General features: G+C 35.4%; 3 protein-coding genes across 5 annotated transcripts in view; 2 read left to right on the top strand and 1 right to left on the bottom strand.

Moving 5' to 3' along the window:
• Positions 1 to 50: 50 nt before the first annotated feature.
• LOC105561427 (histone deacetylase 6) lies at positions 51 to 9,338 on the top strand. Of its 2 annotated transcripts, none has more exons than XM_012011397.1 (19): positions 51 to 353; positions 908 to 1,072; positions 1,255 to 1,671; positions 1,802 to 1,899; positions 2,076 to 2,249; positions 2,357 to 2,549; positions 2,631 to 2,690; positions 3,151 to 3,240; positions 3,326 to 3,432; positions 3,544 to 3,687; positions 3,941 to 4,047; positions 4,436 to 4,605; positions 4,788 to 5,128; positions 5,212 to 5,407; positions 5,557 to 5,686; positions 5,968 to 6,543; positions 6,622 to 6,788; positions 6,904 to 7,191; positions 7,300 to 9,338. In XM_012011397.1, the coding sequence occupies exons 1-19, from the start codon at positions 351 to 353 to the stop codon at positions 7,390 to 7,392; spliced, it is 3,519 nt and encodes a 1,172-aa protein (XP_011866787.1). In that variant the 5' UTR covers positions 51 to 350; the 3' UTR covers positions 7,393 to 9,338. The 2 variants fall into 2 exon arrangements, with proteins under 2 accessions (XP_011866787.1, XP_011866788.1); XM_012011398.1 differs by lacking the exon at positions 51 to 353 and adding an exon at positions 389 to 635.
• A 397-nt stretch (positions 9,339 to 9,735) lies between these two features.
• On the bottom strand, positions 9,736 to 13,598 carry LOC105561425 (GPI mannosyltransferase 4). 2 transcript variants are annotated; one of them, XM_012011395.1, is made up of 6 exons: positions 13,498 to 13,598; positions 13,030 to 13,222; positions 12,498 to 12,669; positions 11,722 to 12,122; positions 11,000 to 11,538; positions 9,736 to 10,940 (listed from the first exon to the last, which is right to left on the bottom strand). In XM_012011395.1, the coding sequence occupies exons 2-6, from the start codon at positions 13,039 to 13,041 to the stop codon at positions 10,019 to 10,021; spliced, it is 2,046 nt and encodes a 681-aa protein (XP_011866785.1). In that variant the 5' UTR covers positions 13,042 to 13,222; positions 13,498 to 13,598; the 3' UTR covers positions 9,736 to 10,018. The 2 variants fall into 2 exon arrangements, with proteins under 2 accessions (XP_011866785.1, XP_011866784.1); XM_012011394.1 differs by lacking the exon at positions 13,498 to 13,598 and having other exon boundaries at positions 13,030 to 13,477.
• Positions 13,565 to 13,643, top strand: part of LOC105561426 (YTH domain-containing protein 1) — a 5,579-nt gene continuing 5,500 nt past the window's right edge. Inside the window, exon 1 of the mRNA XM_012011396.1 lies at positions 13,565 to 13,636. The gene's annotated coding sequence lies outside the window, so the exon portion shown is untranslated. The remainder of the gene's footprint in view (positions 13,637 to 13,643) is intronic.

The following is a 13,643-nucleotide window of genomic DNA, read 5'->3' as shown; positions in this document are numbered from 1 at the left end:
TGCTGAATGCGGCCAATAAGTTGGCGCGCGTTACTTCAAATCCAAATTAGTACAAATCCAACGAACAGACCTGCACCTGCACCATCTTTGATATCGGTTGCACACGCCGCTGCCTTCCGTCAGAAATAAATACACAAGGATATTGACGGATATATAAACAAGAAAAATAAGGAAGCCGAGGGAAGCGGACGAAGTAACGCGAATGGATTTAAAGCGCTTCGTTCTTGAATCTTGTTTTAACTCTCGGGAAGAGACGTCGATCAGATATGTAACCTGTGTTGCTCGATGAGTCAATGTTTATACCTGAGATGTATCATTTCGACACCCACTGAACTTTACCAATTAAGCAAATGGTAAGGACTCCCGTCGTTATTAGCAACTTTCTACCCGGTCATCTTTTTATCTTATCGCTGGCTCTCGAAAACAATGTGATAACACACTTTGGGTAGGGGTACACCTATATATATCACATCGTATACCCATACAAGGACAGATAGTGCGTTCGCCGCTTGCATTTCGACCAATAGCTTCGTTGTAACAAGTCTTACGTTTATTGTCACAGATTTTAGCGTTTTATATCAAAAGCATCAATCCTGGTGAAAATCTACAGTTTTATTCAACAAAAATTACAGCGGGTTTGTTCGGCTACCTCTTTCTTCATCCGCTAGAATTTACCCTTGTCGACTTGCACTGATTAAAAAGAGCTCAGAATCATCCGATCACTGCACAACAGAGATGTTAGAAATACATTTTAAATCAAAGAAACATTGAGACAAGTCTGTCTTATTCCTTCTTTTTGGCAACTGCCGCAACTTTGTCTTTACCTTAAAATTTCTGTTATGACACTAAATTGTGCATGTAATTTATCTTGTTTCTTATTAGATATTCATTAACATTAACTTTACAGACTGACTCTACAGTAAACCTGGATCTGTTCACTGCTGCTAAACAATTGGCAGACAGCGAGATCGAGCTGATAAAAGTGATTGAGAATTCCAGCAAGTGCCAAAGAACTGCCGCAAACATGTTCACGAATGCGAAGAAAACGAAGAAGTCTGGGAAATCAAAAAATGTTAGTATATCTCCAATCACATTCTTGAGAATTATACACATTGTAAAAGTATCCAAGTGTTTGAACGTATAATACACTGAACAATGATTAAGAGCAACTTTTTTTCCAAATGTTATTTTTTTCATCTATGTGGTACACTTTATATAATTATTATTATAATAATCCTATTGACGGGCTTACAGGCTCGTCCATCCGCAGCGTTATTGGCTGCCAAGCAAGAGGCAGCGAAACGACAGCTGTCCGACAAGAAATCTAACACCTTTATACCAGATATGTATCAGAGGTCGATCGATGCGTATAAAACAGTACGAAAGGAGACTGGCCTCGTGTTTGACCGGAGCATGGCCGAGCACGAGTGCCTCTGGGATCCTAATTATCCCGAATGTCCAGCCAGATTTACACGAGTTTTGCAGAGATGCGAGAAGCTGGGCCTGGTGCAGAGATGTAAACTCGTCGAACCGAGACATGCCACAGAGAACGAGCTCCTAACTAAGCACAGTCAGAAGCAGATTGATATTTTAAAGGCGACGGACGGCTCTACGGATACTGAGAATTTGGAGTTGGTGTCGTCCAAGTACGATTGTGTCTTTATCCACCCGGTATGTATACAGATATAATTCCATACCTTTTCTTTTTAATAGAGAGAATAATCAAAATAGCGATACAAATAAGTAACAGTTTTCAGTTCACGGTTAAGTAACAGTTCAAGATCTGTTTTACTTTTTACAGTCTACGTATAGATTGTCTTTACTAGCCGTGGGCTCAACGATCAATCTTGTAGAAAGTATCTGTAAAAACGAGATACAAAATGGCATGGCTATTATCAGGTAATATACAAAGATCTTTACAAAATATTAATATATATTTAATCTGATTGATTTTACCTTCAGCGATTTACTTTTATTTGTTAAATATATTCTGGATTAATTTAACTTTATTTATATTGATCATGTATGTAATAATTAATATTTGACAAAAATAGCAAATAGTAACATTCTTTCAGACCGCCTGGTCATCATGCAATGAAATCAGAATACTGTGGTTACTGCTTTTTTAACAATGTAGCTTTGGCAGCAGAGAAAGCTTTGAGTTCTGGTCTGGCGAATAGGATTTTAATTGTGGATTGGGATGTTCATCATGGGCAAGCGACGCAACAAATGTTTTACAATGACCCACGGTACGCCTATACTTTTCTTTTTTTTTTAATTATTTTATTCTTTACGACACATTGTTCCACTTATCCCACAAGAAATAAGTAATAATTGCTCTTAAATTCCTTTACAGTGTAGTTTACTTTTCGATACATCGTTACGAATATGGCGAGTTCTGGCCCAACTTGAGGGAATCTGATTTTCATTATGTTGGAGAGGACCTCGGAGAGGGTTACAACTTTAATATACCTTTAAATAAAACCGGCATGACTAATGCCGATTACATTGCAATATTCCAGCAAGTTTTATTGCCAATGGCGTACGAAGTACGTGATACATTAGACCTTACTTTACTGTAACAATATAACAAAATAATTAATCTTTTAATGGAAGTATTAACGTTGTAGTTTCAACCGGATTTGATAATAGTATCAGCTGGTTACGATGCAGCTCTAGGTTGTCCAGAGGTAAATTTGCACATATTTATTATTCTTTTTCTTCTTTAGTTTTGCCCAGACTTCGTCCTTGTTTCTGCTGGTTTTGATGCCGCATTGGGCGATGAAAAGGTTGTAATAGCTTTTATTAAATTATGTTAATGTATTACGCGTGCTACTCATGTTATTGTATTTGATTTTTATTAACAGTACTTTTATTTAATATAAATTGAAATTTTTCTAAGTGTTATATCTTTTCTATTTGAAAGAAGGCAGAAAATCGAGAGAATATGAGGCAACACTAATATTGTTTTATCACTAGTATTTATATCACTATTTTTGTTATGTATTAATATTGATTTAAAATATGTTACTTTTACCACTAATATTTATTATATTATTTAAATTATAATAATCTATTGTTGCTATAAAACATTTAAGATACATCTTAGAATATAAATTGATAATTTATTAACTTTTTATTAATCTGCAGGGTGAAATGCTGATAACTCCGGCATGTTATTCGCATTTACTATCGTCATTATTAAGTCTGGCAAATGGAAAAGTCGCCGTGGTTTTAGAGGTAAAAGAATATACTTCTAAATGTATGTTTATATCTTTACTCTTACGTACCATATAAATATTAAACTCAATATTCTAATACATAGGGCGGTTATTGTCTGAAATCATTAGCGGAAAGTGCAGCATTGACTTTAAGAACTTTATTAGGCGATCCATGCCCGATTTTGCAAACACTTGATTTACCATCATTGAGGTAAACAATCTAGTGCTAATACATTTATTGCATTATTTTTGGTACTCCGATATTAAGAATAATATCTTCTCCTTTACTCTGTCTTACGAAGCCCTTTATTGTTATTGTTAGCATACGTGATACTATCCTGAATGCGATTTACGCACATAAACCATACTGGAAATGTTATCAATACCAAGACACACACAGCATCAATAGTGTAACGCACAATAAAGAGGAGATTGCTAACCGGCATGTAGTTATGGTTACGTACAAGTAAGAAACTACATTTTTCTAGTTTATATGTTATTCTAATATACATATGTATATTAGAATAACATATAACAATTCAACAAATTTTTATTATAAGTAATAAATTGCATGTTTTTGGACAAATTATTTTAAACAAAATAAGTTCCATACCCTAATTATACTTTTTTATTTTATTTTATCTATAATTTATTAATTGTTTAAATTAGATTAATGTTATGAACATATTTTACAAATTATCTTTACCTTCCTGTTTCAGAGGTAGTGAAGTTAAACTAGACAAGTATGACACTCGAAATTGCTATCCTATACAAAGCAAAGAAACATTAGAAGCTGTGGAAAAAAAGTTGAACAATTTAATACTATGTAAGTATTAAAAAATTGCTCTATTTCGAGCAAATCGTGTAGGAATATTTAAATAAATCGCAATATATGCTTTATTTGCGTATCACATGTAATACCTTGTGCAAGTTTCTATTAATTCTGATATTCTGTTATTAAATTTTATTCTGTTATATCTAACAAATTTTTATGTTCCATTAAAGATAAGAACTGTCTTTAATCTTATCGAAAACGTGAATACATTAAAGATGATTTTAAACAGGTTTTTACAGAGATTATTAATAATAAAAGAAAAACTATGTATGAAATTAAAAAAGAAATTGTGATTTATAAAATTACAGTTTTATTAAGAGTTGATTGTAGTACCTATATTGTTTAATTATTATTAAAAATTAATTTATTATTTTTACAGTAACAAACTTACGTAAAGCACCTCATAGAGTATGTATCGTCTACGATGAAAAGATGCAGAGGCATACCAACATTTCCGACAGTTCTCATCCAGAACAACCAAGTCGCATTTCCAGTATTTATAAGAATCACGAAGAACATGGCTTATTAGAACGATGCCATTTATTACAAGTATAACGAAATATGTATATGTAATAACCTAAATTATTTAAGTTATGCATATAATTATTTTATTGTAACAAAATTTAAGTTTTAGTTTAATGCGAAATTTTTTAGCTTGATATCAGTGAAAATTATAAAGATCTTATAGAGGAAAAACAGAATGTAATTTGTGATTTCTTTGTGCCACAAAGGGAAGGAGTGCAACAATAGAAGAATTATCTTTGGTCCATTCAAAAGACTACATAGACGACATAAAAAAGACGTCGATTTTAAAGCTCAAGGAATTACAAAAGCAAGCCTCGGATTACAACTCCGTTTATCTTCATACTGAAACGTGGTCAAGCGCCTGTATATCAACCGGCTCTCTTTTACAAGTAGTGGACGCGGTTTTAAATGGGGAGTGCCAATCCGGAGTGGCTATTGTAAGGCCGCCTGGACACCATGCTGAAAAAGATATTGCATGTGGTTTTTGTATATTTAATAATATTGCTGTGGCCGCGATGTACGCTGTACAATTTCATCATGTTAAGAGGTACAACACACTATGCTCTTATTACGGCTTTGAATAGCAATAAGAATAAATTAGATTAGAAAAATAATGTAAATACTTTATAGGGTATTAATAGTGGATTGGGATGTTCACCATGGAAATGGGACGCAATCTATTTTTGAGGAAGATCCAAAGGTTCTTTACGTTTCCGTTCATCGTTATGATAATGGGAGCTTCTTCCCAAATTCCAAGCTCGCTAATTATACGAGCGTTGGTTTAAATGCAGGCGAGGGATTCAACGTGAACATACCGTGGAACAAAGTAACCAGTACATGTATTCGTAGTGTTTTAAGAAATATTCTTTACACACATTTGCTTGACATCAGTATATGAAAATCTATAGTTGCAAGTTTGGTGCGATTTAAAATTGATTTAAAATGACACTACATTTTCTCTTATTACATCTGTAGAAGGGAATGGGAGATGCTGAATACGTAGCGGCTTTCCAGCAAGTTGTGATGCCCATCGCTTATCAATTTAATCCAGAACTAGTCCTAGTTTCGGCTGGATTTGATGCTTGCAATGGTGATACACTTGGAGGTAAATTTTAGCACATATCTAAATCAATTATTGTACATTTAATTGAAATATTCAAAAAGTAATATAACAAACTTATGTACATAAAAAGTTTTACACATACGTACGCGCTTGTACAGTAAAAGAACTTTGTGTGTGCGTACAAACTTTTATTTTACATGTAAATTAAATAAGTATATAATGTAAAATATATTAATATCAAACATGTTTTTAATATATTTTCATAATCTGTAAAGAAAATCTAATTCTCCTAATATTTATTAATATCTTTTTTATTTTTTCAGGTTGTCTCGTAACCCCAGAACTCTACGGTCATTTAACCCATGCGCTCTCATCCCTGGCCAACGGTCGTGTAATTCTAAGTCTCGAAGGAGGTTACAACATCAACTCCATCTCCCATGCGATGACTATGTGTACCAAGGCCCTCCTGGGCGATCCTTTGCCAATGCTGGATCCTAATCTCGTTCCCTGCACAAGCGCAATCAATTCTATCAATAACGTATTAAAAACTCACAAGAAATTCTGGCCCAATTTGCAATATGGAATGTCCTTGCCGAAAGAGAAACTACTTCCTAAAGTTAAGGCAATACCTAATAAGCTCGAGGAGCAAGGAAGAAACGCGGATAAATCGAAACAAACGGAATCGAAAATCGCCTTGGAGGGAATCGAGAGCGAGAAGCTGGAGTTGAATCTGGCGATCGACAAGAACTGCTTGAATCTAGTGACGGACGAGGAGATTTCTAAGCTAACATGCGAGGTGGAGAATATTAAGATTAAAAATTTGCACGCGATGAAAAGCGAAGCGGTCAAGGTGGAAAGAAATGCCGAGTTGAAGCAGAGCGAAGCGAAAAGTCTCGATGGTACCGAATTCATGCTTTGATTAATTTTAACAAGAATAATTATTGTATTCTTTAACCAAGGATATATTTGATTGGCAGTTTCACAAAGTGTACAAAAATGCGTGAACGAAACGAACCAACCAAAAGGCAGCCAGCAAGGAAGTTCTAACACACGCGAGGATGGCGATGACGAAGAAGCGGCAACATCTCTACAGCGTGAGACCCGGCCGACAACTCTTTCGGAATATCTTTCTGATAATCTTCAGGTAAAACTCTTATTGTTGCGATACAAAATATTTATCTCGTCAATGATTTCTCTATTAGATTATATACTTACTATTTTATACACACAGATACAATGATATCTTTTTCTCTATGTAGGCTCTGACGGCGGGAGAAATGTTTGCGGTCGTGCCTCTGCAAGACTGTCCACATCTGTTCACGGTCAACGAAGTTCCTCCGGGTGGAATCGATGTAACTGCTCCGTGTGTCGAATGTGCCAGCACCGCAGAGAATTGGATTTGCTTGCAGTGTTACACCGTGCATTGCGCACGCAGTGTTAATCAACACGCGATGCAGCACGCAGAGGAGTACGAGCATCCCCTCACGCTCAGCTTCAGCGATATCTCTGTCTGGTGTTACGGTTGTGAAGCTTATATCGATAATCCTGTAAGTATACTTAAAGAATGAAAATTTTGAGGCTCGAGATAATATAAATAATACTTTCAAATTACAATTTATATATTTTTTTAACAATTTTCACACTTGTGTTTTTAGCGATTATATGCGGCAAGAAACGCGGCTCATCAAAGCAAGTTCAATGAAGAGCTTCCCTGGACTTATAGCGAAAGTAGCACAAACACACCTTAAATAATCAAAGAAATATATTTTAAATAACAAAAAATATAAAATGTCTTTTAAGATTTGGTTTTAAACTTGATGCGTTACTAGATGAAAATCTGAAAGATAATTAATAAATAATTTCACCTAAAAAATTTAATAAATATAAGCTAACTGAGAATACACTCATCCCATGATTTACGCGATATTTTTTATACACGCTAGTCCCACCATTTACGCAATACTTTTCATAGGCGGTCAGAAAATATCTTTAAAAGAGATATACTTGTAACGAAACTTAAGTAGAAGTACCAAATATTCCTAGTGATAAGGATTACTTTATTTTACTAATTAAAAAGTGACTACTGTAATTCGAAGTACAGTACTCACAGCGACAAAGAAAAAATTTTTAATGTTTTTCCAATATTTTATTTGTAGTTTTTGTGCAAATATGTAAAATACATATTTTTACAACACGGATTTTTCTCTCACATTTCGTACTAATGGACTCTTCATTGTTCTCAACCATGTAATAAAAAAACATGTGGAACAAATACTCCGCGTAGATTGCGGGACAAGTGTATTTGTCGCAATGTAATTAAAGTCTATAGATAGTCTATTGATATTAATTATCTTTGCGTTTTTAATTTTGAATAAGTTAAATCAAAAACTATAATAAAATTAATTTTAACAATTTTATTGAGTAAAATGCTCAAGCTGTATTCAAACATGTATACGTGTACTGTATAAGAACAAAGAACAATTTCTCAACTAATAGTTTCTCATAAATGAAAAATGTTATCCTTTTAAAAGAGAGAAGAGAAAAACTCAGATAAATACGTATCGAAATTGCTGGAAATAATTAACTATAAAAATGTTAACAATATACTGAGAAATAATTCACTATTAATGCCTCACTAATAATTATTAGTTGAACCAAACTAAAAATACCTCGTGTTAACTCGATTAGAATTATACATAGTGTTCCGAAAAAATTTCAGCGCTCAGTAAATAGAAAAAGAGAAGAACTGTTATATTTCCAAGTCTTTGTTTCTTTTGTCAGTAATTCAACTATTTCGTTGTTTTATAAAAATATGTAATATTCCTCACTGAAAATTTTCTGGTGCACTATGTATATTATATTTTTCTAAATACAAATATATTTAGCTATATTCTATCTTACGAGAGAATGATCTCGGTCTAATAATAGGCCTACTAAAATCACACGACAGATGGGATAATAATAAAAATACTAAGGCTAAGCATCATGCGAATTCTATCGGAGAACAATTAAATTTTTGTTGTGTGTATGTACTCTATTTAGTTTTTTAATAAAAAATATTCATTCCAATTTTCAATGTTCTAAAAGGAAAAGAGACGGGAAGGCAGTAAGAGGAGGAAGACGTAAATTTCTTTTTTTTTTAGATTTTATTTGCGCCTTCAATCTTGTTTTTCTTGTAAAAGAACCCTTTTGATCACAGATTCAGAGATACTTAAATATCTACCTTATTAAATACATTATACTTGTCTTTTCTGTTTATACACACAAAGTCTAAGCTCTCAAATCGAACGAAAAAGTTAAAAATAATCTTCAGTTACTTATTAGTTAACATTTTATGTTCATTTAACATATTTATGCTTGTTAGTTACTGATTTTTACTTAAAATATCATAAATTGTATAATTTATATATCTTGTGCATATAGGAATTATATGTAACAAGGAAAATTATTCTCATCGCCTTCCACTTCTTAATACTTGATTCTCGCAGAATAGATTGCTTGCCTTTACTTAGGAGAGTTCTTCCCTTTGTGTATTATAACACTATCATCTGTATTTTCGCTGTAGTAAAATACTGCATAAAATAACATTTAAATTGTTGTTTTAATAAAATGTATTTATACACAGATATTATCTTTTGTCAAAAAGAAGCTGTATTAATAATTAAAAATAAAAGTGCAAAATTTTGTATTTATATATCGATCGTTAATTAATTAATTTACTGTAAATCTCCATATCATTGGAAATATACATTTATTTACTTTAAACATTACACAATCTAATAGTTTGTAATATATCAGTGACAGATTTATTCATAATTGCAAAATTTATATCCTGGAATTATGCCATTTAATTAAGTCAATCTCTAGCTCAATTGTTAATATAAAAATTTACTAGATTTATCTTGTATAGCTTATTAAATATGTTATATCATTTTTACGTAAAGATCTGACTTAGAATTTTTCAAATGGAATTTATTTTTAAAAATGAAGTTAATTTCTTAATATAAAAAATGTTTTATCAATATATTTTACACTTAAATTAATTTAAATTTAAATTTTATATTTAATATTTATTCTATTAAACTGTATAAAAAGTTATAAATATTGATTACTAATTAACATTTCTTTGAATATTAAATATATTTTTATCTTTACTGCATAGCGGTTAAGCTAAATGTGCCATTTTTTTATCTGTACAAGTTCATTTTACTCTTCTTTCTTTGCGTTGATAATTTCTTTGACTAGCTGTCTTACGTTTAATAGAAATATATATTATAAATAATTATTACTAACATATACATTTAGAAATATGGCATCTTGGAATGCAATTTCGTAAGTTTCTTCAGTTGTTATATTAGCCACTTTTGAAATTTATTAGTTGCGTATATTTTGCTTTGATTCAGGCACTAAGTATTCGATTTTTAACAATACTAATCTAAATTGTTCAACATATTCATAAACGTTCTTTGCAGTCGCGACGATACTGCTAAAAACGCCATCGCTCCACGAACTCAACGAATGTCCCAGTACACCAAGTGAATGCAACGACGGCAATTTTTCCACAGAGATGTGAGGATAGAAAGTCTTGACTACATGAAACCTGAACAAGTGCGAATTATTGCTCGACAACTCCGCGAATTCGTTTATCGCAGAGGCCGGTAATGCGTAATACAGTCTGTACGGGAGCTTGTTGACAACGAATTTCTCCTCGCAATCCCTGATCCTCCTGGCGATAATATTGAACACCCACGGCAAGGGCTTAGAGCCTTGCTCGTACAAGTGAAAATCCTGCGTCAGTTTGTACTTGTGATTGCTGCTGCTACGATAGGTCCTGCGGGTATTGCGGAGCTGCAGCAACGCTGTGGGTAGCGAATAACTGTACGAGGTATACAGATGCACATGAGTGAGATGAGGTTTGGCCTTCAGCTCTGTTGTGATGTAGGACGTGAGCGGCAAAACTCCGCCCTGATGCGCGAAAGCGTAGAAGAGAGCCAGCAGCAGATTGCTGACGTACCAGAGGATCAATTTTCTGGACTTGTATTCCGTGGATTTGACGGGACTGCAAGTCTCGCTATTTACGTCGTCGTTGACATATCTGCGGACGATATCCAGACTGGGGACTTGATTTAGCTCGGGTGCATAAAGAAATACCAGCGGAAAGAGTACCGGGATTATAAAGCGAGGCTCCTGATGAGGAAAGAGAGACAACAAGGCGACTGGAACGACGAACGTAAATGTCATCAGGCCTACGATGCTCTGCAGGCGCGGTAAATGCAGCCATTGTGCCTTCAGTCCGCTAGAAATTCGAAATGTTATTATCATTTACGCGTCTCGTGTTAATCGACGTTAACGTACCTGCGTATCATTTTCACGAGCGTCAGTAATCCAATAATCCCCAAAACGTTAAACAGCAGCGGAATGTTGACTAGGAAGTGCAGGAAGCGGGGATGCAGTCCATGCGTTTCCAAATTCTTCACGTTTGCATTGTACTTGAGGAAATTAACCGGCGTCACCACAAAATTGTTAATTCCAATCTCCAATTGGCCTATCTCCCCCATCGTCAGATACCCGAAGTAGAAACTGTCGACGAGAATGAAAAACATCGCGGCTGGTAGTCCGCAGAGAATAAAGACGAACATCCTGATGTGGAAGTCTCTGAAGCCGACGCTTTTCGAGTTCAATCCCCTCTGTAGCCAGAAGAAGATGGGAACGAAGGCGAACGCGATGAAAGTCGGCCTGTTGAATATCCCTATTACCGTTATCGTAGCCAGCACGAAGCAGTCGTTCAGAGAATGCGAGGGCAGCAATGCTCTCAGCTTGTAGTACTTGACTCGATCTACGGTGGTCGTCGCTTCGCTATACTTCTCGGAGAGATAATCGCTCTGCCACACCACCTTACGTAAAACAATAAGACCGTTAAAGCAATACGTTAAAGGTACAAATGAGATGACCGAATGTTAAGATCCCTTAATTATACCAGAAATTGATACAAGACTGGATTCGTTAAATCCTAACAAGTCCCGTTTGACGAGTTTCGTCGATTGGTCTCGCGTAATCTTTGAGGAAATTGGACGTACCTTCTCCGAATACGCCATACACCGGGAAACGAAGTACAACAGCGCGGCGGTCAGCACCAATTCAATAGAGTTGGACAGCGTACGGGTGGCATAGGTGAGCATAACGTAGGAGCTAGCGTACGTGACGAGCCTGACTCTGTAGTTTTGGCCGTATATACAACAGATCTTGTACAGAAAGTAATCCGACAGGAAGGAGAGCGCGCACATGAAAAGCCGGGGGAAGAGCACGAAGAAATACGGTCTCTTCAGTGACAAATCGAGGAAGTGAAACGTGTACGGGGATAGCCTGTTGAGAATCGCGTAAGGAAAGCCAACGACGACTTGGGGGATGAATATAGAACGTATGGGAAACGTGGCGTTGAACTCCCAGGGCTTGTAGACATCAATGTCAAAGTGGTCTCCTGTGGGAAGGAGATACAAATGTTAGGTGTAAATTAAAATACAACGAAAACAACGAGTAAACAAACGAGGCCAATCTTAACGAGCATGAAAGTTAACAATATATATATTCAATTTCAAAGATGTTGTAGTTGAAATATAAATCAGCGGACGCGTTTCGGCACACGGCGCTTTCATCAGCGCAAAGTCCAAATGAAAATTAAATAGTTATTTCGTCTGGTACATAATTGTCAATTTTAACTTTGCGCTGATGAAAGCACTGTGTGCCGAAACTGTAACATCTTTGAAATTTAAAATCTATACTGCTTTGTTAGCTCTCGCGCCCGTAAAGCAAGACACTCTGGGAGTAATAGCTGGCCAGCAGAATGGACGCGTACCGGAGATAACTTCGATTGACTGAAAGAACTCGTCGGGATGAATGTAGCCTGTCTGCGAGGCAAAAGTGAGGGCTATTCTCAACGCTGCCAGGATCCAATAGAGACCGATCCTGCGCCGCACAGGTGCCGCAGTTTGGTAGTCGTCGATGGACCTGCGATATTCGTTTTTGTGCTGACGAACAAAGGAAACGTTACGTTTGTATAAACAGCAATAACGAGCGAAACGTGGCATTTACCAAGTCTTCCCTTTTTCTATATAAATGCAAAGTTCGATATATGAAATGAAACATGTTGGTTTGAAAACGTGCGATTCAAACTTGGTGATTTTTTACTTCAATTGCTTTCTGCCCGGTTCATTGCTCATTGCCTTCATTATCGATCATCGTTTATTTGTTGCTATTTATTGAAAAAGAGAATTCGCGCAGTCCACGTAATAAATATATAGACACGTATGGCCAACATGTACATGCTAGAAATGCACTTTAGGATTTAAAAAAAATTAGATGAATGTGAATACTATGCGAAAAGTTACCTTCAGCGACATGTTTTTCTTTTTGCATGAATTAAAGAGTCACGACTTAACCTCAACGGCAACTCTCGAGCGTTCATTTAAAGCTAGACAAAATTACGGAGCCATGAATTTCCTCATCGCGGCCGAGTTCCGCGGAGAATTGCGTTGCAGTCGCGGCATTCGTGATCAGAGGCATTGTTTGCGAGACGCCAGTCTTTGGAGAAAAAAAAAACAAAAAAGGTGTTAACCAACACTCGCCAATTGACAAACAGCGGTGAAGCTCGTCACGAGTCAAAGGTGAAGTCGAGTGTTGTTAGATCTGCCCCCTTTTCGGGCACGCGCAGTGCAATACGGCATCAGCGAAGTAGTAATCTCTGATATATAAAGGTCCTGTGAAGGCCCTGTTTTTATATGTCTATAAAAATTATTTTTGGAACCATAGTGCACGCCTAAATTGTAATAATATTAACTAAAATACTTATACCTTACCTTCATATTAGTTGCTTTCCTTTTACATGAAAACTCAGATAAATCTCACTTACGACGTCATAGCTGAATGCATGTTCCTTTTGATTCTTGAGAAGTGAGATTCAACCAGATTTAACTGAATTTTTGCACAGCGAGTTTAGTAGACT

This window comes from Vollenhovia emeryi, unplaced genomic scaffold, assembly GCF_000949405.1.
Source record: "Vollenhovia emeryi isolate VEMERY1.0 unplaced genomic scaffold, V.emery_V1.0 DF939207.1, whole genome shotgun sequence".
NCBI classification, from domain to species: Eukaryota; Metazoa; Arthropoda; class Insecta; order Hymenoptera; family Formicidae; genus Vollenhovia; species Vollenhovia emeryi.
Note: the sequence above shows the minus strand (reverse complement) of the source record. Positions and strands in the feature narration are given on the sequence as shown.